This window comes from Heterodontus francisci, chromosome 15 (assembly GCF_036365525.1).
Source record: "Heterodontus francisci isolate sHetFra1 chromosome 15, sHetFra1.hap1, whole genome shotgun sequence".
In the NCBI taxonomy this organism is placed as follows: Eukaryota; Metazoa; Chordata; class Chondrichthyes; order Heterodontiformes; family Heterodontidae; genus Heterodontus; species Heterodontus francisci.
The window spans coordinates 22,699,588-22,724,453 of record NC_090385.1 but is presented as its reverse complement, the minus strand read 5'-3'; the positions used below and the strand labels follow the sequence as shown (position 1 = coordinate 22,724,453).

At 42.6% G+C, this 24,866-nt stretch overlaps 1 protein-coding gene across 4 annotated transcripts in view; it reads left to right on the top strand.

The window, feature by feature from the left end:
- col4a6 (collagen, type IV, alpha 6) overlaps positions 1-22,708 on the top strand; it is a 402,270-nt gene extending 379,562 nt beyond the window's left edge. For all 4 annotated transcript variants that reach the window (XM_068047226.1, XM_068047223.1, XM_068047225.1 and 1 more), the window contains 7 exons: positions 4,039-4,200; positions 6,494-6,592; positions 6,922-7,068; positions 8,444-8,560; positions 13,117-13,308; positions 14,553-14,839; positions 15,903-22,708. In XM_068047226.1, coding sequence (XP_067903327.1) covers positions 4,039-4,200; positions 6,494-6,592; positions 6,922-7,068; positions 8,444-8,560; positions 13,117-13,308; positions 14,553-14,839; positions 15,903-16,163 — 1,265 coding nt within the window. In that variant the 3' untranslated portion in view covers positions 16,164-22,708. The remainder of the gene's footprint in view (positions 1-4,038; positions 4,201-6,493; positions 6,593-6,921; positions 7,069-8,443; positions 8,561-13,116; positions 13,309-14,552; positions 14,840-15,902) is intronic.
- The last annotated feature ends 2,158 nt before the right edge of the window (positions 22,709-24,866 follow it).

Below are 24,866 nucleotides of genomic sequence, written 5' to 3'. Positions count from 1 at the left end.
TTCAATCCCCTCACTTGCTGCTGCCCACTCCACCCACACACCAGGGACTTATCTTCGGCCACCGTTGGTAAATGTGCATAGATCTTGATAAAATTTGCAGTGCTGCCCAGACCACTCTTCATGCTGCTCTGCAAGGAGTCGAGTAATCAGCATGTCCATTCATGCTCAGAAAGTCTCCTCCATTTCATTGCTGACCCTTTGCGATCAGTATCATGAAGCAATCCAACAGGCTCCGTGTTGATGCTAACCCTCTGCCCAGCAGCAGTTTCACCATTTTTGAGTCCCCAACTCTGCCTGTTGTTCACCCTCACTCCTCATATGATCCTCTGTTCCCTCTTCAAGGTCACAAATATCCTCTGAAGTGTGATGCCTGAGCTTGTGCCTGCTTCAAGTGACCTATGTGGCATGGGCGAGAAGATGAGCATTGCAATCAATCCTCTTCTTTAGCTTATGAATGGGTAGTTCTTTGAAAGGAGAGAATGACAAATTATGAACACATAAGATTTTTATGCATACTAGTGATACACTGACAGTGCACAGAAATGCTTTTAATTTTATTAATATGCATGATAGCCAAGAGCATTGTTGCTTCTATATACTTCAAGTGCCTCCTGAAGCCATGTGACTTCCCATCTAAGATATCCATTATGGCCTATTCGTAACATGCACAGGGTTTTATTTATTGAGCCATATCACCAGTTCCCAGATGATGTTGCCTGTCAAAAGCTCCCTTCTGCATAGAAAAGACCAGTTGCATTGCACATCTTGTTTTACTACTCACCTCTCTTTTGTGTACCATATTCAACTTTCCTGGGTAAATTCAGGTTAACATCACTCTGCTCTCTATTAAACCATTCAGGCAAACATGTATGACACCTTAATCATCTTGAATATCTACATATAGCAGCATGAGGTAATTACAAGCATCCACATTGATTGCTTTGATATTCTTCAATTCAGGCAACATATTTCACGCATTGCATTCACCCTCAGTGAGATAGTTCCCCATAATCTCACAATCCTACTCCCCAACAGTGACTTCCTATTGAAACTGGCAATGCTGAAATTAAGGGCTGCATTTTACCAGCCCTCTAGGGACAGGCAGGGAGGTGGGGAGGGTGCCCATAAAATAGCAAGGGAAGGCAGTGTGGAGTGGAGTGCCTGACGCCATTCAATTTTGTTGGAGAGTGAAAGGCTGAGGACGGCCTTCCTGCCTAATTAATGACCATTTAAGGGCCTCTTCTGTTGTGTGATTGCCTTTAAGAGTGATGTCCCTTTAAGATCTTAGTATGCTAATGAGGTGAGTACCAGGATACTCTTCACTTGCCTGGATGGCTGCAGCTCCAACAACACTCAAGAAGCTCGACACCATCCAGGACAAAACAGCCCGCTTGATTGGCACCCCATCCACAAACATTCACTCCCTCCACCACCGACGCACAGTGGCAGCAGCGTGTACCATCTACAAGATGCACTGCAGCAATGCACCAAGGTTCCTTGGACAGCACCTTCCAAACCTGCAACCTCTCCCAACTAGAAGGACAAGGGCAATAAATGCACGGGAACACCACCACCTGCAAGTTTCCCTTGAAGTTACATACCATCCTGACTTGGAACTATATCGCCGTTCCTTCACTTTCGCTGGGTCAAAATCCTGGAACTCCCTTCTTAACAGCGGTGTGGGTGTTCCTACCCCACATGCACTGCAGCGGTTCAAGAAGGCAGCTCACCACCACCTTCTCAAGGGCAATTAGGGATGGGCAATAAATGCTGGAATAGCCAGTGACACCCACATCCCATGAATGAATAAAAAAAAAGGATGGAGTCATGTGACTACATGCTAGTCTCACTCTGTAACTGGAACACCAAGAGGCAAATCATGTAAATAGTTAGCTGTGCACTGTATATACTCGTTAATAAACCTGTTTGAGATCTTCAATCAACTGAACTCCACGCATCTCATTTATGTTGCATCAAACATAAAAAGCTTCTCAATACATCTTCCCCCGCCGCTGGCATTTTACCAGCGGCTGTTGGGTGCCCTCCTGCTTGGAAAACCTGTGACCCATGGAGGGCTCTCGGTGGCAAAGGCCGTCCCTGCGCAACATCCTTCCCCTCCACCCCACCCCCCACACCGCCCCCCCCCCCACCGACTCTCAAAAACTATCCCTCACAGGGGCCTGCCTGACTGGCCCCGGCGAGCCGACCCCACTTACCTGCACTCCGAGGCTCCATGGCTGTGCTTAGTCCTGGGCCTTCAGCAGTGGCCACCGCTCTCAGTGACGCTGCTGAGCTGCCGGCCCGCTGATTGTCCGGCAGCTCTTGGAGGTGGGATCCCCGACCTTAGAGGAACAAGGACCCTGTCGCTGGGCCGTTAACTGCCTGAGAGCTGTAAAATGCAGCCAGGGGTCCCCAAAGCAGCCGAGGCGGGGTTTCCCTCTCCTTGCTGGCCTGGCATCGGGACTCCCACCGCCTTCATAAAATCCAGCCCAAAGATTTTTACACCAAGGCAGCAAGACTTATTTTGGACCTGATTTTTGATGTAGCTTTTTTTGATTGAAAATGTATTTGAAAATGTTTATGTCATCCATATTTATGTGGGAAATGGGATCATATAGAAATTTAATTCAGTATCCATTTTTTCTGTGCTTTCTCCACCTGTCAGTTTTTGTACCTCCAGATTACTCTTTCTTGAATTTTTTGGCAGTTTCTCGGTGACATGATTGTGTTGGGGGTGAATTTCCTTTGTAGGACTCCCACTGTGCTGCCATAACTGTGGTAGCAATTTGGCGGAAACCCGGCAGCTGTTGGGTGCCCTCCAGCTTGGAAAATGTGGTAGCAATTTGGCGGGGTTTCCAGCAAAGTTGCGGCAATGGAGCAGGAGAAACCCCGAGGACATTCACTCGTTACTGTCAATTTAGTTCAATGAAAGTACTGCAGGAAAGTTTCTCCAGTAGGTGGCAATCTATCCCCTGATGTTCAATGGCATTATCATCGCTGAATCATCCACCATCACCATCCTGTGGGTTACCGTTGACCAGAAACTGAACTGGATCAGTCATATAAATACTGTGGCTACAAGAGCAGGTCAGAGATTGGGAATTCTGCCGCTGGTAACTCACCTCCTGACTCCCCAAAATCTTTCCATCATCTACAAGGCACAAGTCAGGAGTTTGATGGAATACTCTCCACTTGCCTGGATGAGTGTAGCTCCAACAACAGTAAAGAAGTTCAACACCATCCAGGACAAAGTGGCCTGTTTGATTGCCAACGATCTTAAACATTCACTCCCTCCACCACCGACGCACAGTGGCAGCAAGCAGTGTGTACCATCTACAAAATGCACTGCAGCAACGCACCAAGCCTCCTTTGACAGCACCTTCCAAACCCGCGACCCGTACCACCTAGAAGGACAAGGGCAGCAGGCCCATGGGAATATCACCACCTGCAAGTTCCCCTCCTAACACTGCACCATCCTGACCTGGAACTATATCGTTGTTCTTTCATTTTCCCTAGGTCAAACTTATGGGACTCCCTCCCTAACAGCACTGTGGGTGTACCTACACCCCATGGACTGCAGCAATTCAAGAACGCAGCTCACCACCACCTTCTCAAGGGCAATTACGGGTGGGCTATAAATGCTGGCCTTGCCAGCAATGCTCATATCCTATGAACAAATATTTAAAAAATCTCTTGAGCAAGGTTTGGGCTCAATTCTTGTTAGAATGGAGTGTTTAACGGAACCCTTCCTGACTATCCCCCATACCCTTCGCCTCACCATTGGCACTCATGCCTTCCGCTGTCTTGGCTCCAAGCTCTGGAAATCCCTCCCTAAACCGCTCTACCTTTGTTTCCTCCTTTTGCAGCTGCTGCTTTTAGATGCCTTTTACGAAACAAAATGCGCATTGTTGGTGCGGGTGTTTTTTTGAAAACTGGATCTGAAATCTTTTGCTTATCTTAGATGATTTCTGTTGAACAATTACTGATAAATGTGAACCATTTATGCTAATAGCGACTTACTTTTCTTACACTTTGCAGGTCCTTCAGGTCCACCTGGTCCTCCTGGGCCACCAGGCTTAGGATTTGAAAGGGGAGATCCTGGTGACCCAGGCCTTCCTGGAAGCCCAGGACCACAAGGCATGCGAGGGGACATTGGTTCTCCTGGAATCCCGGGACCCCCAGGATCTCTAGGATTGAAGGGTAAGCAATGAAGAATAACTCTTAGTGAAACATTCCATTAATTCCAACAGAGGGTTCAATGTCCACTGAAAATTAAATATATACGTAATGGTACCTGGGCCCAGCTTAGGTACCTTTCTGATCAGTGTCTTTAATGCTCCAAGATTTCTTGAATTGCTTCTCCCTGACAGAGTGAGAGAAATGGCAGGCCTGCATAAGGCCACCAGACAGAACATTTTAAACTACCACTCAGTGTGACGTAAATTGGGAGAAGGGAGTGGTTTATTCTGAAAATAACCCTATCGTTCCTTTGTTACCTTCCTTCTTTAACGTGCATTTTTTTTAATAGAAGTTGTCCAAGTTGTAAAACATTCTGCTATTCCTTGGTTAAATAGAGCAATTGTGTTTTTCTGTTTGTAGTAGATGTTTTAAAATTGCGGGTTCTTTGCAGTTAAATATGCAACTTAATATGCAGTGAATTCTACACTTCAGAAGAATAGAAATTGAAATTCCCTAATGGCTTGGTGAGCAAATGCCCTGAGAAGTGGAACTGAGGCATAGTTACTGGGAAGGTATTTCCAGAGTCATTTCCCATTCCATGCTGTTAGCTGGGCAGCAGTTGGAGTGCAACATTTGGTCTCAGCTTCCCTGGGGTCGGGATTGGAAAAGTCAGATAAGGTTCCTGTTTCTGATTGCTGTCCAGTGACCTGCCAAATAGTGTGCATACATGGATGTTGTGTTAGGTTGACTTGCGATGCTGTCACAAATGAATAGCCTGCTAACAAGAAACATCTAGGTGCATATATGGATAATGGCCACTTCATTGTGGTGCTGGAGGTTGATGGTGCTGGTGAAACCATTCTGAGCAAGTATCAGTGCCTTGAAGGGACAGCACTGAAAATAATATAAGAATAAAAAAATCAGAAAACTTTGCAATGTACACCCAGGCTGTTTACTGTTCTTAAATGAACAGCGGCGCAGTGGTTAGCACTACAGCCTCACAGCTCCAGCGACCCGGGTTCAGTTCTGGGCACTGCCTGTGCGGAGTGTGCAAGTTCTCCCTGTGACTGTGTGGGTTTCCACCGGGTGCTCTGGTTTCCTCCCACAGCCAAAGACTTGCAGGTTGCTAGGTAAATTGGCCATTGTAAATTGCCCCTAATGTCGGTGAGTGGTGGGGATGTAGTAGGGAATATGGGGTTAATGTAGGATTAGTATAAATGGGTGGTTGTTGGTCAGCACAGACTCGGTGGGCCAAAGGGCCTGTTTCAGTGCTGTATCTCTAAATATAAAATAAATACTTGAGTGAATATATTTTGTTCCTGAATCGCCCATAGTGCCATTTTATATAATTTATTGTATAACTTATTGTTGTAAGTAAACAATTTGAAAGTCAGATCATATATACAGTTGGGAGAACTGAATGGTGCAGCGAGTACGTAACACTTTCATGTCGCCTTTGGAACATAGAAGCAGGAGTAGGTCATTCAGCTCCTTAAACCTGTTTCATTATTCAGTTAGATCATGGCTGATCTGTATCTTATCTCCATTTACCCGCCTTGGTTCCTTTATCTTTAATACCATTGCTTATAAATCTCAACTTTGAAATTTTCAATTGATCTACCCTCAAGAGGTTTTTGGGAGAGAGGGTTCCAGATTTCCACTACCCTTGTGTGAAGAAGTGCTTCCTAACATTACCCCCAAACAGCCTAGCTCTAATGCTAAGGTTCCCTTTGTTCCAGATTTCCCTACCAAAGGAAATAGTTTCTCTCTATTTACCCTATCAAATTCTTTAATTATCATAAACACTTCAATTAGATCCCTCCTTAATCTTCTATGCTCAAGAGAATACAAGCCTGGTTTAAGCAATCTGTCCTCATGATTTAATGCTTTTTGCCCTGGTATCATTCTGGCTCCTTTGCCTGTGAATGTCCGACATGAAATGTGGTTGCAACAATCTCAAAAAACCTACTGGGCAAAAGCTAAAATTCCTTAGAATTTGTTACAAATTGGCATCAATCATCAGTCTTGCTCTTAGAGACCATAAGGGTAGCTGATGTGTGCAATTATAGAGTAACAGTGTCCTATGTTTCTTGTTAAGGTATATTGTGGCGAGTAGAGCAAGACCCTGATATGGACAGTGGGTGTATAATGATGGAAGCCTTTACCCAGTTACCTGAAAATTGGGGAATAAAAAGAGAGTAACAATATTTTCAGGTTTAAATTCTGTTAGAACCCTTTTTGGAGTAAGATGAAGGACCCGTAAATCGGATGGTGGGTATAAGGTAATAATAAACAACTCAATTCTTTGTTTTAGGTCAAAAGTCAGAACCAGGCAGGATGGGATTTCCAGGCACAGATGGGCCTTCTGGTGATCAAGGTTACCCAGGATCCAAAGGGGATCCTGGTGCTAGAGGTAAGATATGTTATTATTGCAGTAACAAATGTCGTGGGCTTTCTATCTAGGAATTGGTTGCCAGCGGCAAACTTTGTTCAATGAATAAAATAAAATCCATAGAGATTTGCCAATTCAATAAGAAAATGTGTCATCATTTGTATTCCATTTCAGAATCGATTGCAAAATTGGTAGAAATTGATTATAATGGGGTAGAATACAAAGAGGTAGAAATTGGTTACAAAGAGGCAGAAATTGGCATGCATTTTGCACATTTTTTATCAGCATATATCCAGCCATTCTCTTTCTTTGCAGAGCATGTAACTAATGAATTGCTGTGTTCCATAAAGGCTTTCCAGGTCCACCGGGCTTGCCAGGAGCCCCATCAGAAATCAAAGAAGAGATCCCAATCCAAGGTATTTCAGGCCTACCAGGATTTGATGGACAGCCAGGTCCAGTGGGAGACCAAGGCAGGCCAGGTTATGGAGGACTTGCAGGTATGTTTGACTGACAATTAGGTCACATGTCCTAAATGTCCATATGTTAGTCAATAGTTTCAGATTAAACATCTGGCCAAGGGCCATGGCACAGAAAGACACTAGCATCAGTAACAAAAAAGTAGGAGAGAAGGTGAAAAGTGTAGAAGTTGTGGCGAGGTGACCACCACCCGCCTCCGCCCCCACCACCCCACCCGCAAAGACTTGAGCTTTAAAAACTTTTTAGATTGTAGGAAGAAGGGAAAGCTGAGGGAGATAAAGGGGTACATGTTTGTCTTCATTGCATGGGTAGTGGCAGAGTGGATCACCTGACTGTTAAAGAGCCCACTGATTTTAAAGGGATGAAAACAGGGCAGCTTCTATAACAGGTGGGCGATCCCCTCCACTAGATCACTGCCCATGTGGTGAAGAACAATTTACCTCAAGGAGTTCCACAGTTTTAAGATCTTGACAAAGAATGAATGAGAGTGAGAGACACAGTGAGAATGCAGGGAGAAGGAGTATTTTTTAGGATGGTATACTTGGAGCATAGACCCTTATTAACCCTACATTAATTCCCAAGGCATGTGTTCAAAGGGACATGTTTGGGACTGTGCTTTCCAATCTGCCAAAGCAATATATTCATCAGACATGGAAAGAATCAAAACTTCTGTTCTTTTTGTTCTAGAGTATGCCATTAAATTCTATGTTTAAAAGAAATGATGACATTCAAAGGCTATTTTAACCAATTGCACATTTCAACACTGGGTTGGGTCATTTTGCTAATGGGAATTTGAAAGGGAGTTAGGATCTTTTCATTACAAGCAGATTCTGTTTCTGAATTTTCCCTGTTATTGAATGAGAGAGTAATGATTGATGGCAAGCCAGGATTTGTTCTTGTCTGAAGCAGAACAGTATAATTGGCCTCATAAAACCCATCACTAGACCCAATCCCTGGCAGTTACATTACTTCTACATCGTTTGTAGTCTAGTGGAATGCAAATATTCTAAAAGTAAAAATAAAAGTTAAGGGTGAATTATTCTGATTTTTTTCCCCCTTATTCTCATGTAACCTTGTTGCTCCACTATGGTGCTGTTCCTTATATATCACCATCCTTTGCTTCCTCTTCCAAGTAGTCATTGTGTAAACGAAGACATTGAACCTGGGTGTGGTTATGTTGCAGTTGTGATTTGCAGTGTTGGCTCCAGCCATGATTCTCAAAGGAAGTCTGACACAGTGTTGCAACAGAATGCCTCAAACTAGATCTACTTTGTTACCACCTTGAGACAACGCTTTGATGCTGTGTTCAGACTTCCTTTGAGAATTTCAAGCATGAGCACTGCTGGAGTTGTGTAGATGGTAAGTTTTCCTTTTCTTTGTTTCTTTATAATACAGGTATCAAAGGTCAGCCAGGAACATTGGGTAGAGTGGGACCAAATGGTTTACCTGGTCCTCCAGGCTTCGTGGGAGATCCAGGCCCGAAAGGATATCCTGGACCACCTGGGTTAGAAGGTAAATCGAATACACAATTAATTTATAATCAACCAGTTATACTTAAAATAATACCATCCTACTAGTTTTAACTCATTAAATAATCTCAACAAATAGTTTAATTGAATAGCTTTAAGGGTGCAGAATAACAATTATTGGAAATGTTTCTTTCTTCATTATTACCATATCACAGACCTTCTCTTCGGTGTGAGTTTCTTTGTGCTTGAGCTGTCTAAATATCTTGCCACAAATGTAGCTTGTGCAAAATGGCCATGCTTATTGTTGCATTATTTTCTTTAAAATGCTATTGCTTTATGGCGAAGAAAATTTATGACCATTCTGCTGCTGGGTAAACCACCAAGGTAAATGTGAAGTGCATATGAGCAGCCTCAAATTAATTCCCTTTACACTCCGTGTGCAAGCAACAAGCAGGACTGAAATTGGAAACTCGGCATTTCAGTGTAAATCTTGTCTTATCAATCTATGGTGTTCCAAAATGCATTTTAGTTGAAAAACGTAAAAAACAAAAGTACCTGAGATTCAGAGGTCTTTTCACATAACTGATGTCTGTCAACCCAGGTACCTTTTTAGTTAATCTCCTCTACCCCTTCTTCAGTTCCTTAACATCCTTCCCAGAATGTGCTGCCCAGATCCTAACATGCACCAATTCCCATAACCACTGTATTCTTTGGCACACATTGGCTCTTGGTCTGGCAATGCCTCAATTTTAAAATCCCTCAGAGGCCTCTCCCTGCCCTGATTCTGTAACCTGATGCAGCCCTACAACCAACTTTAACAACAACATGCATTTATGTAGCACACTTAATGTACTAAAATCTTCCAAGGCACTTTGCAGGAACATTATAAAGCAGGATTTGATACTAAGCCACATATTAGGACAGATGAAAGAGAGGGATTTTAAGAAGTGTCTTCAAGGAGGAAAATGAGGTAGAGAGGTGAAGGGGTTTAGGGAGGAAGCTCCAGAGCTTAAGACCATGGCAGCTGAAGGCATGGTTCACCAATGGTGGAGCAATTAAAATCAGGGATGCTCAAGGGGCCAGAATTAGAGGAGCGCAGATATCTCGGAGGGTTGTGGAGCTGGAGGAGATTACAGAGATAGGGAGAGGTGAGGCCATGGAGGGATTTGAAAATAAAGCTCTCTCCTCCCCCCTTAATCTCTGCACCCCTCCAATTCTGGCCTTTTGATCATTGATGATTTTAGTCATTCCACCAGGACTATGTCTTCAGTTGCCTGGAATTCTCTTCACCTCTCTACCTCTCTGTCCTCCTTTAAGATTGCCTTTAAAACCTTCCTCTTTGACAAAGCTTTTGGTCACTTGTCCTAAAACCTCCTTCAGTGACTCATTAAATTTTGTTTGATGGTACTCCTGTGAAGTGAATTGGTAAATTTCACTCTGTTAAAGATGTTACATAAATGGTCATTGAGTTGTTGGTGCTCAGAATTGGACACAATACTCCTGAGGCCTAACCAGCATTTTATAAAGATTTAGCATATCTTCCTTGCTTTTGTATTTTATGCCTCTATTTGTAACACCCAGAAACCCATATGCCCTCTTAGAAACTTATCAACTTTTCCTGCAAGATTCAACAATTTGTATATGTGAACTCGCCAGGACTATCTGAACCATTTAGTTTATATTGCCTCTCCTCATTCTATCTTCCAAAATACATCGCTGCACACTTCTCTGCAGTAAATTGCATCTGCCATTTTTTTTTTGGTACATGCAATGTGAGTTCTGCTGGCAAAGCCAGCATTTATTGCCCAGCCCTAATTTCCCTTAAGAAGGTGGTGGTCAGCTGCTGCCTTAAACTGCAGCAGTCCAGCTGGTGTAGGTACACCCACAGTGCTGTTAGGGAGGGAGTTCCAGGTGTTTGATCCAGCAACAGTGAAGGAACAGCAATATAGTTCCAAGTCAGGATGGTGTGTGGCTTGGAGGGGAACTTGCAGGTGGTGGTATTCCCATGTGTCAGCAGCCCTTATCCTTCTAGGTGGTAGTTGTTGCAACTTTGGAAGGTGCTGTCGAAAGAGCCTTGGTGAGGTGCTGCAGTGCATCTTGTAGATGGTACACACTGCTGCCACTGTGTGCCTGTGTTGGATGGGCTGCCGATCAAGCGGGCTGCTTTGTCCAGATGGTGTTGAGCTTCTTGAGTGTTGTTGAAGCTGCACTCATTCAGGCATGTGGAAGGTATTCCATCACACTCTTGACTGGTGGAAAGGCTTTGGGCAGTCAGGAGGTGAGTTATTCACCACAGAATTCCCAGCTCTGACCTACTGTTGTAGCCATAGTATTTATATGGCTGGTCCAGTTAAGTTTCTGGTCAATGGTGATCCCCCCAGGATGTTGATGGTGAGGAATTCAGCAATGGTAATGCCATTGAGAATGTCAAGGGCAGATGGTTAACTTCTCTCTTGTTGGAGATAGTCTTTGCCTGGCACTTGTGTGGTGTGAATGTCATTTGCCACTTATTAGCCCAAGCCTGAACGTTGTCTAGGTCTTGCTGCGTGCAGACATGGACTGCTTCAGTATCTGAGGGGTTGTGAATGGTATTGAACACTGTGCAATCATCAGAAAACATCCCCACTTTGACCTAATGATGGAGGGAAGGTCATTGATGAAGCAGCTGAAGATGGTTGGGCCGAGGCTATTATCTTGAGGGACTCCTGCAGTGATATCCTTGAGGGCTGAGATGATTGGCTTTCAAAAACCACAACCATCTTCCTTTGCACTAGGTATACCTCCAACCAGTAGAGAGTTTTCGCCTTGATTCAATTTTGCTACGGCTCCTTGATGCCATACTCGGTGAAATGCTACCTTGAGGGCTAGGGCAGTCACTCTCACCTCACCTTTGTAATTGAGCTCTTTTCCACATATCTGGACCAAGGATTTTTATGTCCCTCCGAGAGGGTGTACAGGGCCTCAGTTTAACATAACATCCGAAAGATATCATGTCCAACAGTGCAGCATTCTACTGAATTGCCAGTTCAGGTTATGCGCTCAAGTCTCTAGCATGAAGCTTGAACCCACAGCCACCTGACTCAGAGACAAGAGCACTACCGTTGAACCACTGCTGACAGTCAGTGTAAGGCTGCATGGAATTAATTAACTTCAGTGTGGATTTGAGTCCTGAATGCTCATACAGAGTTTCAGTAAATTAAAAAAAATTCAATAATTGCCAAAAACACAGCAGTAGCTGCCAGGTGTTCTTTGTGTTATCTTAAGAAACACAATGAGATATGTGGATTCCAGTGCCTTAAAGATCTCTTAACAGGTTTATTGGCAGCTAAACTAGTATATACAATACAGAGCAAGCTATGTACAGAACCTTTGTCTAGGGTGTTACAATTGCAGAGTGACTATGGCTTCGAGTCACATGACTATGTCCTGGTACTTAGCTCATTAGCATACTGAGTTCTTAAAGTGACATCACTCTTGAAGCGATCGTACAAGAGCAGCCACATAATATTGTTACAGGAGGCAGGAGAAGTGCACTGTTTATTCTAGTTCCATTTCTCCACGGGTCACAATGTATATTTAAATTTTTTTCCACTTACCGATATGGTCAATCATAGACTCTATATTTATCCCAGAATAAAACACACCAGCCATCTTTCTTTAATAAACAATAAAATTGTGAATTTATTATAAACAAGTCTTAACCAGTAATGAAGTAAAACATAAACACACAGATTGAAATATTAAAGTACCTATTTTTACCTTACACCACCCCCCCAGACACGCACACACATATACATATAACCAGGAAAATAAAATGGAATTTTGCTTTAGAGCATTGTTACTAAAAAACAGACAAAAAAAACACTTGCTCATTCTTGGAGAAAAAAGAGAAGATATGGAAAGATATCCTTTGTTTTGGTTTGGCGTCCCAAATGCGTTAAGACGGCTGTCACTGGGATCTTCCTAGAACAGTTCTAACCAGGTTAAGAAATGCAGCTACAGAGGCTTCTGATAAGCCTTACAGCAGAAATGCGGCAACAGGGGTTTCAATTCCCGATATTCGATATGCAGGGTTTCTTCAAATACAGGGGGAAAGAGAAGACTTGACACACTAGACAACAGGGTTTCTTTCAAAGGGAAAGAGATGAGCTGTGTTTTCTTGGCAGGCAAAAACCAACTGTCTTTTGTAACAATTCAAAGTGAAACCAAAAACATTCCAGAAGTCAAGCCTCCTGACCTCTATAAATCTTGACCTATCACTTCTTTGTAAACATCTCCCCAAATCAAAACAACAAGCTTCCTGCTGGTATTTTATCTGAAAACAGGTGCCTTCCAGTTAGGGCTTGTTTACAAGCCAAGTCCAGGAATCCTTCTGGTGACCTCTTTTAAAAAAACACAAAGTTCTGCATCTCTTCAAGCTTCCAGATGAATCAATGTCCATAATTCAACTATAAGTCCTTAGAATATATTTTACAAAAAATATAAGCACTCTCATAACAATATACCCAAGAACACAATCAGTAAGAATATGGGTTGCCTGTATTTTGACATTTTCAAAGCCACGGAACACTTTTTCCTTACTAATTATCATTTTCCCAGGTAATCGTGGGAAGCCAGGAGCAGCAGGGCTGCCAGGAATAGCAGCTCGCAGTGTGAGTGCGGGCTACACGCTGGTGAAGCACAGTCAGTCGGCTAATGTGCCACCCTGCCCACTCGGCATGAACAGATTGTGGGATGGATACAGCTTGCTGTTTGTGGAAGGACAAGAAAAGACGCACAACCAGGATCTGGGTAAGTGCATGGACACTCCACCCCCACTCCCAAAAACAAATGGGGAATCCAGGATAACGTCAACTTCATGACACAAAATACAAGACCTTAAAGGGACAGTGTGAGGAATCTGCAGTTAATGTCCATCAATATAATCATTAACCTAGAGTATTGAGGCTGCACCAGAACATATTTGAATACTCATAGTCTGTGGCTGAGTACCGTATATGAACCATTCCCTCTAGGCAGTGTCATCAACATACATTATTCATGCAAAAAAAAAGTCAAAAGCAATGACAGGAAAGAATCCCAATGTTAAATGTATTAATCTGGATTATTTTTAACTGGTTGATTTTCAAAAGGGATCTTTGTGATGGGATCCTTCCTTAAAGGAAACAAATGGGAGTTTGTTTTCTGACTCACTGGGTAAATGCATGATCCCTGTGGAGCTAAGCTACATAAACTGCAGTCAATGCTGAGAGTTGGCTACTCTCAGCAAGAGTATCATTAGGGTCCTACAATTGACCTCTGCATTACAGGACTCAGCAGGTATAAAAGGTTTTCAGTCCTGATCCCAAACTGAAAATGTATGTGCACCTCTGGTGAAGACAGATTGGCACTTGGCCTTCTATAGCCAGACAGCCTGTCATAGAAACATAGAAACATAGAAAATAGGAGCAGGAGTAGGCCATTCAGCCCTTCGAGCCTGCTCCGTCATTCATTATGATCATGGCTGATCCAACTCAGTAACCTGTTCCCACTTTCGCCCCATATCCTTTGATCCCTTTAAACCCAAGAGTTATATCTAACTCCTTCTTGAAAACATACAATGTTTTGGCCTCAGCTGCTTTCTGTGGTAGCGAATTCCACAGGTTCACCTCTCTCTGGGTGAAGAAATTTCTCCTCATCTCAGTCCTGAATGGTTTACCCCATATCCTTAGACTATGACCCCTGGTTCTGGACTCATCAAGCACGGTCTAACAATACGTGTGAATGTTGGTTTTCTGGGCAAGGAGCAGGATGCCAGCAGGTGCCCGTGGAGTGGCGTGCCCCCAGCATGAGTCAATATCTTAAGTGGAAGAAACGGGGCCTGCATTTATCAGAGGGCAGGTTACATTTTAAAATTTAATCATTGATGGAGAGGCATGCAGTTTAACAAAGTGGGTGAATATAGTATTGTACCAGTCACCATGTGACATACACTTGGAATCTGGTAAAGATATGTGCATGCTTTTTAAAAAACTTCTGTCTTCCTTCTTCTACAGGAATGGCAGGCTCGTGCTTGCCACGCTTCACTACTATGCCTTTCCTGTATTGTAACGTCGATGAGGTGTGCCACTATGCAAACAGGAACGACAAGTCCTATTGGCTTTCGACCACTGCCCCCATCCCCATGATGCCTGTTTCCAACCTGCAGATCCGACAGTACATCAGCCGCTGCTCAGTCTGCGAGGTGCCATCTCAGGCCATTGCCGTGCACAGCCAGGACATAACCATTCCACAGTGCCCTGACGGTTGGCGGAGTCTCTGGATAGGCTACTCCTTCCTCATGGTTAGTGCAGACTTCTTCGGCAGAAATTGGTGTTGCCATTGGCACTCTGTGTGGGTTAGACAGGGTGTGAGAGAGATTGCAATGGTGGAACAGCCAGCACGAGTCAGCAGCAGCAGGTAGTGGTGGCAGGGACAGACCTGGAGACAGCTCCCTAGAGGGTGAAGCCCTTTCCCAGTTCTTCTAAGCAGGATAAAGGTGTGGACTTCAGGAGCCCAGCTACGAAAAGAAAACTGCTGATTTCATACAAGCATTTATACCAGGTATTAATCAATCATGTGTGGGATTTTTTTCATCAATTTTTTTCCCTATTCACTGGCACCTTGTGATGCATCATCCAAGTGTCCATTCTTTACAGGTCAATATAGGCAATGAGTATCAGCAAGCTATTTTACTTGGGTGTCATCACAGCCAAATTCTACCCTCGCCTGTCCTGTTGTCCACGCGCACACGTTTCAGTGAAAGTTCCGGGATAAAAGTCAGGAGTGGGATCTTTGGCTGATTTCCCCTCCCACCCCAACTCCTCCACGCCCAGCCCCTTCTAGTCCATACGTGCTGAGATGAAGTGCAGTAACGCATCATTTGCTCTAGCTGAAATCAGATAACTGCGCATAGACTAAGGATCAAATCTGGGGCCCTGGCACAATACCATACTGGGCAGTACATACCCAACATGCCAACAGCAGAGCTCAAGAATATCATTCAGAAACCATCTCAAAATGTCTCTTACTTTGTTTTAACTTTGTTTCAGTTGAAACGAAGGGCTAAGGGTCAAAGTGCAGACATCACCAAGGTTGAAAAGTGTAGTAGCAAAGATAAGATGAATCAAGAAGTAGATGTTAGTTGACACCAAGCTTTGGCTTTCAAAGGGCAAAGGAGGAAGGGAAATGTAGGGGAGGTAAGGGGTTTCACAATTATGGAGAAAGACTGTGTTTGAGTTGTTAGAATAATGAGTGGATATTGTTAAAATACCATCAATTGATTTAGAGGCGGCAATAATTGTTCAGATAGACTGGTCAGTGACAGTAACTTTAATGCCATTCATTTGAATTCTTTTTCTTTCTAGCACACAGCTGCTGGCGCTGAAGGTGGAGGCCAGTCTCTCGTGTCGCCAGGCTCCTGCCTAGAGGACTTCCGCTCCACGCCCTTCATTGAATGCAATGGCGCCCGCGGCACATGCCATTACTTTGCCAACAAGTACAGCTTCTGGCTGACCATCGTGGAGGCAAGTCGGCAGTTTGTGGAGTCGCCGCCCTCGGAAACACTGAAAGCGGGCCAGCTGCGGACACGGGTCAGCCGTTGCCAAGTCTGCATGAAGTACTTGTAGCGGCCGGCCAGCTCGAATCTTCCCTGCAGACATGACTCTTGCTCAGCCGGCAGGCGCAGCAGGCCCTTCCAATGAATCGCTGGCCGGCTTTACAAACTTTGTATATTAAGAGGAGATGGTTTCTAAAACAGATTGTATAAAAAAAATGTTACTTGATTCCTAACACTGCGCAATGTCCCCATTTTGTTAGCCTACAGAGCTTCCACATAAGCAATCAAATAAGGGACCAGCCAGCGCCAATATTTATGGGTCTGGTCTGGCCCAATCTATTCAAGTACAGTTTATCTTCAGTAGCTCTTTTAAATTTGATCAGGCCAATGCTATGCCTGAGTACAGTGAGCAGTATTATGTACAAGGCTGAATTTAAAGTCACTGGGTAAGAGGGTGCAGGATGGTCTGTATTCGTTCAAGTATAGTAAAGCAGGGGAAGCCTGTTTCACACTTCTCATGTATTTCCGATGGGCTGTGCCATACAATATGCCACCCTAAACGAAATAAAATGCCAGCTCTTCTGCAGGCAATTTTTTAAATTGGGAGTAGAGATGAGAGTTTCTTTTTATAGCATCTCTGCCAATTACCTGCTATGTTGTATCCCTGACTGCTCACAATGCTCACTGTTCATAGGGCTGGTGTTCCTGTACATGATGCTTGCACTTGCCTGCCATTATCACACATGGTGCCTCTCCCCAAGTTGGCATGACACAAAAGCACTTTCCTCTTTGTTACTGCAGTGCAACTGACTTGTGTTGCAGTTCACCTCCTCTAAGCTGTATCACAAAACTCTTACACTGTGGCTAAGGCATTTTGATGCTGAATAAAAGATGTCAAACAATATTTACATGTCAATCTTATCTACTGAGGATAAACTTGTTCGTGTTTAGAAGGCTTTTATATATACTGTAAATACATTAGTTTGCTTTATTATGGAATTTAATTTTAAAAGATGTGGCCTTACCCATACCCCCACCCCACAACAAAAGAACCCTATAATTTACTCTCCTGAACTAGTCACATTTTTTGTAATTCCCACAAAGACAAAAAATATTGTTTTTAAAATGCACATGCCTAATTGTACAAGGTGGCTTTCAAGTTGATTTGCTCAGGTCTACCAAAAAAAATGGCCTCAGCTTTCCAGAATGACCAACTTGTGTGTGAGCCTAGGTTTAAAGCTATCACGTGCATTTCTTAGTTCATGAGTCACAGTAGAAAAAGGAGGGAGAAGAGATAGCAGGAAACTAAGAATGTTGTGGAAATTACACGTTTACTCATCACAAAGGTGCTCTTTTTAAAGTTCACGGCTACCTCAGAAAGTGCAATTATCGCCTTACTTGCTCTCTTTTTCCTACCACAGTTACTCAGAAATAGATGTATGCATTCCTGCATTGATATATCTGACTGGTTTTCGTTCATATTTGCTCAATGGAGCTTCCCCTACTTTAGTTCCCACTCTCTATAAAACGCAAACTTCTTACCATTAAGTGAGGAGGTTGGAAATGAACACTCAACTGTACTGAAAACTGCCTGCCGTTGTTAAATAGCAGATGGGTCACCTATAGCAACCTCAGTTGACTTTGGTTAACATAACGAAGTGTCTTAGTCACCATTTCATGTTAGCCCAGAATGCTTTAACCCAATATTGTGTGCATCTTTCCCCCACTGCCCCACCCCATCAACACTTTCTTATTGGTTTTCATCCATTTTGTTACATTTAGTTTTTGCATTCAATGCCAATTATTAAATAATACAATGATGTAAAACTCCAGGGTGTCTTCACCAAGTGTGATGCATTGGTGCACATTTCAGCATTTAATAAATGATATAGTAACAGTGAATGAAGATGCAATGATGCAAGATGCATCCTTGCATTCATTATAGGATAGAGCTAGTCAATCAATACATGCCTGGAGAAAGTTGCTTCCAAAGATAAGTTGATCTTGGATGAGGGTTAAGAAACGAACTGGTGTTTGGTATATTGATCGAATCAAATGAAACGGGCCCTGTCACACCGTGAAGTATAGTTGCCAGAGCTTTTCTTTTATTTCATAAAAGTGACGCATTGATGTTGAGAAGCTATCATTGTGTTGTTTGCGTGTGACATCAGTTTTCGTCATATTTATCATCACTGTAATGATTTAATGTCAGTCATTAACATGTAGTACAGATATGAATGGTTCCTGTGCTTCATGTGCTATTGATTTAATGAGACAGTGACTGCAGCTCCATTTCTGAGCATTTACAAACCAACAAAGCCACGGGTCACTACAATTACTTTTTACTGAGCACGGAAACTGGCTTCGCTAAACATGGTGCTTTTCTTTCAGAGGTAGCCTTTTCTACTATGATCGAGGGTTTTGTTTTTAATCAAAAATGTGTGAGAGGGATGTGTTGGGGACATAAAAGGTAATTAGGCTAAGAAGCTGCCCCTCATCCAAAAGGGTCTTTATGAAAGCAATGTTCTTGAATTGGGTAGCCAGCTCAAATGCATAGTATATTTAGAACGTGGGGTTGCAATCTTTTGCCATTTTCGAAACCCAACAGAAAACATAATTAGAGGCCTGGTAAGGATTTAGATCATGGCTTAAGTTCTGAGGGTAGATTTTCCAAGTCCTCACATGACTTAAGAGCATATTGGAAAATTGTGTGCACTTCAAAACCAGACAGTGGCAACCCCTGTTGTGCAAAAAAACCAACATATTTTTAAAACCCACAAGTGTTTGTTTTCACAATGGTGCTATTTCATAGTGTTTCACTGCACTGCAAGAGCATTCAACCCAGTTTTCTAATGGCAGGGAATCAGGGGTTCAGAATGTAATTTCTCAAACCTGCGAGGTTTCACTCAGTGAGAAAATTGCCACCCTCCCCTCCCCCCACCCCCCACATCAGCCCTGCCATCTCTAGATGGTTCGGGAAGAATGTACATTTCAGAATTCAGTTGAATTGCTCTTAATTGTACTCTTGTTGTGTCTGAAACTAATCTCTCTCATTTTAAACAAGTAAATAATTCCAAATTTCAATTCTTGTTGTTGCATAATACAGGAATAATACTGTCAGGTTTATATTTTTAACCAGTATTTGGTACTACTGAAATTATAAATTTAAATGTTTGTATTAAAAGACTCTGAAGCTATATAAATTCAGTTTATAATTGCTAAAACAACTGGCCAAATGTTTATTGCTAACAAGGTAGTATTGCTTTTCCTTGGCCAGTGATGTTGCAGAGGTATAAACTGCTAAATGAAAGTAAACAATAAACTCACGTCTTGTCAAAAGGGCGCTGTATAGTCTACTCTGTCTGCTAGCTGTAAGGGACTTGTATAAGATGAGGTTGGGTTAGTCTCAACTCAGTTCCTGGAGGATGTGGGCCCAAAGTGCAAAATTGTCCCAAATTTGACACTAATTGGCAACTCTACTCCAAGTGGAATTGGAAATGATAAATTGCTAGATTATGAAGTCCTTTTCTAAGATTGGAATTAAAACATCTTGTTGAGATGGAGTATGGGATGCTCCAGCCAAGCTAGGAAAATAAAATTCAGCAGAAAGTTAAAGATTGTTTTTAGAAAAGGCTCTCTAGCCTTGTGTGATAAATACACACCCAAACTAAATCAGACCCATCTGAATTGATGCAGCCAGGTGCTTCAGGTGGAATCACCAGTGATCCCACACTCTCAGTGAAAGCCATGCTCCAAGGTAACATGGGTTAATTACAGTTCTTCTGAACTTCACTTCTTTCTGGCATGTTTCATTACACGGAGCACAGAAGTACTGAATTTAACCCTATACTCATTTTTTATTACAGAGAGCAAATTTGAATCTAAAGTCTGACAAAAGGATTCAGTTTAACTACTATGTGCATGTTGGTGGTCTTCATTTTGCTAATGCAAAAGTGGTTTGCTAGAAACCTAACTTATTGGATCCCAACTGCTAAGGACCTGCTCAGCTGAGGTGTCTGGCTGCTTGCTCTGTAGCCAACTGCCAGAAAGCTGAAGGAAGGTCGGTGTCCTTCCTAGCCTTGGATACACAAAGCCAGTAAGAAACTTCAGCACTGAGTAGAGCTCTATTGATGCTATTCTAGTGTGGTATAGATGAGGTGAACCTGGAGTATGATTCCAGGGTAAGCCAAGATACTAGAACAAGGAGGCTTGCTGGGAGCATGATCCACAGTACATCCACAATCCTTGATTATTGCTTCTCTTAGCGGCTTACCAAAATTGTCAATGTACAAACCTTTACAGGCCCAACCCTCCTACAGCCAAACAGAATAGCAATCTACAACATTCACAATTGAATGCTTCAATTGCATGCTCACATCGGGGTATGTGCACTCACAGTGGGTATGTGTTGGAGAAATGGAGCAACAGTGCTGTGCCTCTGTCTCTAACCGACCTACCCTTCATGCATATATATCCCTTGTTGGGGCGATGGGATGATAGAGTTAAACTACAAATGCTGTATTTTAAAAAGTGATCAGATTTGAGTCTTATGTGGGAAAAATTATTTTACTTTCATTACTGCATTTATATAAATGATAACAACGAATAGTGATCAAGAGATATTCTGTCTCTATGAGGCTGTGGGTGGCCTATATGAAATGAGTGGGGCAATCATAGCACAAAACTACCCACCATTTGGTTCTAATCAGGCAATCTTACTCAAAGAGTGGACACAAACATTGCTGATGTTTAACTGAAGTAGAAATGGTCTTCAAAAGTTTATGTTGGATCAGAATAGGAGATTTGTTCCGCATTTTGTTTGTGCTATTCTTGAGAGTGCTGTCACATGTCATCCATACTCATGATCACAGACTTCAACAAAGAACAAATGGGTGCGACAACCTAGAAGGTTTTAAGTAACTAAATGCAATGTCCTCTGCTGATAATTTTGCCACACTGCCCCCCACTGAGAGCAAGTGAAACCACTCAGCCACAAAAACGGATACAGTTTGGGGGAAGTGTAAGATTGAGCTCAGACTTATTCAGTTATTCCAGCATTTAGTTTGTCACAAATTTTTCTTTTACCTATACCAGGAGCTGGCCCAACAACCAAAAGAGTTGCAATCTTAATTAATCAAAATTTTTCTGCTTAATGATTATATTATAAATGTAGATTTTTGGTGACGGGCCAACTTTTTTTAATTGAATGGAATTGAGAGTTGCATGGAGAAAAAGGGAGAGAGAGATTGCTTTATTTTGTACTATCGAATCTCACTAATGCAGATTCTTGATAATCAATATGGTTTTGTACACTGAACAGTCGTGTTTTTTTGTCTTTCTAAGGGCATGGTACAGAATTCCTAGCAAAAATGAGCAACAAAAGAAATAGAGATTCTTTAATGCATATTTTCATGAGGTTTGACCTGCTTTGTGCCCACATGGACAGCACCAGGGCTAATTTGAATACACTGGGGGAGAATAGGCCATTGTAATGGCACATGTACTGATAGATTTCACAGCTTCTGCTGTAGCAGACTTGCACACATGTGAGTTTGATGATCGCTGCACGTAGTGATTTGTGGGACATCCAACACCTTTAGATTGTCACTGTCTCCTTTACTTTGATGCCAATGGAAATCCGCTTAAAAGTAATGAGTCTCTCTGCTGAAAGTATATGCTTTTGTGTCTCTCATTTGAATGCTCAATTCTGCCAGATTTGTTGCATTGTCTTAAATGAATACTGTTCACAGGTTTATTTTCTTACTGTTGCAGTATTATGAAGTAGATGATTATTAAACTCTGTTGTTGCCAGGCTGAATTCATTGAAACCAACACTTGGTGAAGCAGATCCCACTGTGTATGACCTGGACCATAAATCTAGGCTCTTGGTGGTGCTATTATTGTACCAAGAGTGGCCTTGTGTGCCCATTTTAGCAATATTCCAATTAATCATTATTCTTTCTTCTCCTTATGCTATGTACCATTCTCTGGGCAAGAGGATAGGTTGGCAGCTCTCTCTCCCTAGGCTGTTTGGCCCTCTGATTATTCCTTCCCTGCGCTTTTAAGGGAAATGGCTAGCTCTTTCTCACCAATTCCATGAGATGTCCTAAGTTGAGATTCAGAACTATATAAATAGGGAATCATGGTCAGAATACTCCCATCACGTAATTCAGGACATCCTGTTGTGCCAATGTAGCTTGCCAAAGTGGTCGTGCCCAAACTGCAACAAACAGCAGAGCTTTCTAAAATAAATGTCTTTAAAAAAAGTCAGGTCTAAAAATAATTAGTCCAGGCCTGTAGTGCCAAATGGGTGACAGTGATAAGAAAAGCCTCTTTTACACCCAGGCAATTTTCTTTTCCATTGACTTAATTCTTCCACTGCAATCTTCTACTGCTGCACAGCAGATATAATTGGTGGGCTTTTTTGTTAGAAAATGCAATCAAATGTGTTATCCTGAGGTAAATTTTGTGTTCTATGCAATTTTTAAAAATAATCACTATGTTTTACTCGTTTAACAACTGTGTGGAGATAACTGAATAATCAACAGACTGTATTAGGTTTGAAAGATCTAACCAATGTACTAATTCTGAAGAATAAATATCTCATCACCTTCACATGTTGGTTGATTCTTTTGATATTTTAATCATCACACATAATTTTGAAGATCAGGAGACAAGACTTAAAGACCTAGAAATTGGATTGCATCGGGCCCTTTTTATAGGTGTGTAAAGGGAACCTAAGAGTCCAACATGGCGGGCAGTGTGAGCAACGAAAATGTGCAGTTCGGGCTCATCTATAGGGGTCCAACAGGAATGCCTGAAATAGGCATTAGTCTTTTTGCATATACAAATAGGGGTGTAATGCTTGATCAAGGCCCCCTTTCCAAAAGTTCACTTGTGACTAACCACAGTATCCCAAGTACCTGCTCTCCTTGGCCATCATGGTGGTGAAGGTCGCAGGTTTGGGAGGTGCTGCCGAAGAAGCCTTAGCAAATTGCTGTAATGCATCTTGTAGATAGCGCTTACTGCTGCAATGGTTTGCCGGTGGTGGAGGGAGTGGGTTAGGCGTTGTGGATGGGGTACAAATTATATGGACTGTTTATATCTAGTGTGGAGCTTCTTGAATGTCATTGCAGCTGCACCCATCCAGACAAGTGGACGTATTCCATCACATTCCTGACATGTACTTTGTGGGGAGTGGGGAGGTAAGCCACTCACTGCAGAATATCCAGCCTCTGGCCTGCTAAACTGGTGCAGAATTTATGTGGCTGCGACAGCTGGGTTTTTGGTCATTGGTGGCCCCCCGGAAGTTGATGGTTGGGGGACTCCGGCGCTGGTAATGCCATTGAATGTCAAGGGAAGGTGGTTTGGCTCTCTCTTTTATATGGTCATTGTCTAGCACTTGTATAATACAAGATATATTAGCTATCTCACTGAACATGCAAAATATAAATCCAAGGATAGCAGAATTCAAAAATATCTAACATCATTAAACAGCAGTCTATCTTATCAGAAAACCTGTCACTGTCTATTTATTTGGCAAGTGAAACACTCAGGGGCTAACTCATTAAACAGAACATGATTGCGGTCAGTTGGAAGGTGAACAGTGGGAACCATCCACACCCCTTACCACCTTGCTGTAACAACCTGGGGGCTTGAAGCTAACATCTGAATCATCAGATTAAACAATAGATTTGGAAAAGGGAGGAAAATTAACCTCGAGAACGGTGGAAAATGAAACAAACAGATTTTCTCGTATAAGTTTTTTTTCTCTACAAACAGAAGAGCTGATCATATTTAATGCTGAAGAGTTTGTAGAGCAGGGACACATATCCCATCGTAAGTTAAATAAATTAAGTATTGGAAGATATAAAAAAAACTTAGCTGGCCAGGTGGAAATCACTTTCAAACAAAAAACAAATCTGAAATAGTGAAATAGAGTGTAGCTAGCTTTAACGTGACCCCTGAACCAGAAGAAGAAAGCATGAAAAGGTAGTCCTAGCTAAGATTCAAACAGAAAGGGACTTTGCCATGTGAAAGATGGAATTAGTGTTTGAGATGCAAAGAGAGGCAGCAGAGCATTTCAGCTTCAAAAGGAAACAGGGGAAATACAATTACAGAAGAGAGGAAGCAGTGAGAAAAGTTACAGAGAAGCCACCCAAAAGCAGAAAAAAATACCACAGTATTGGTTAAAGGGTTTACTGGTAAATGCTTGAAGGTTCCCTTAGTTAAAGATTACCTACAGAGTATGTTGGTCACCGGGGTAATGATGGTCAGGGTCATTCCGAGCTTACCAATGCAGGGCGCTGACCTATTGCTGGGGAATGACTTGGCAGGAAGTATATAGTATCCAGAGGTTCCAAGGTGACAGGGGAAACTGAAGGGAACAAACAAAATTCTGTGGAGCTTCAGAGGGCTGAGGAAGTCTCAAAAAATCCTACAGAAGGGTGATACGGCCAGTAAAGATTAAAGAGTCTAAAGGAAAGACAGTACAATTTATAGAGGCCAAGATGGAGCCAGTAGAATTTAAAGAGGCCTAGACAGAGCCGGAGGAAAGTAAAAGAGCTGAGATAAAAGCAGCCAAGGTTGAAGGGAGAAACATGGTTAGCAGAAACCTTCTTTAAAGATTTAAATAGGGACAAGGAAAGTTCCCAAACAGGCAAGCCAAGAGTGAGGGAGATGCCTCACCTAGCTGAAGAGCCACAGGGGAGTGCAAGCAGTAGTGTCCCAGAGGACAAGGGGTAGACTCGGGAAATAACATTCCCGAAGTAAA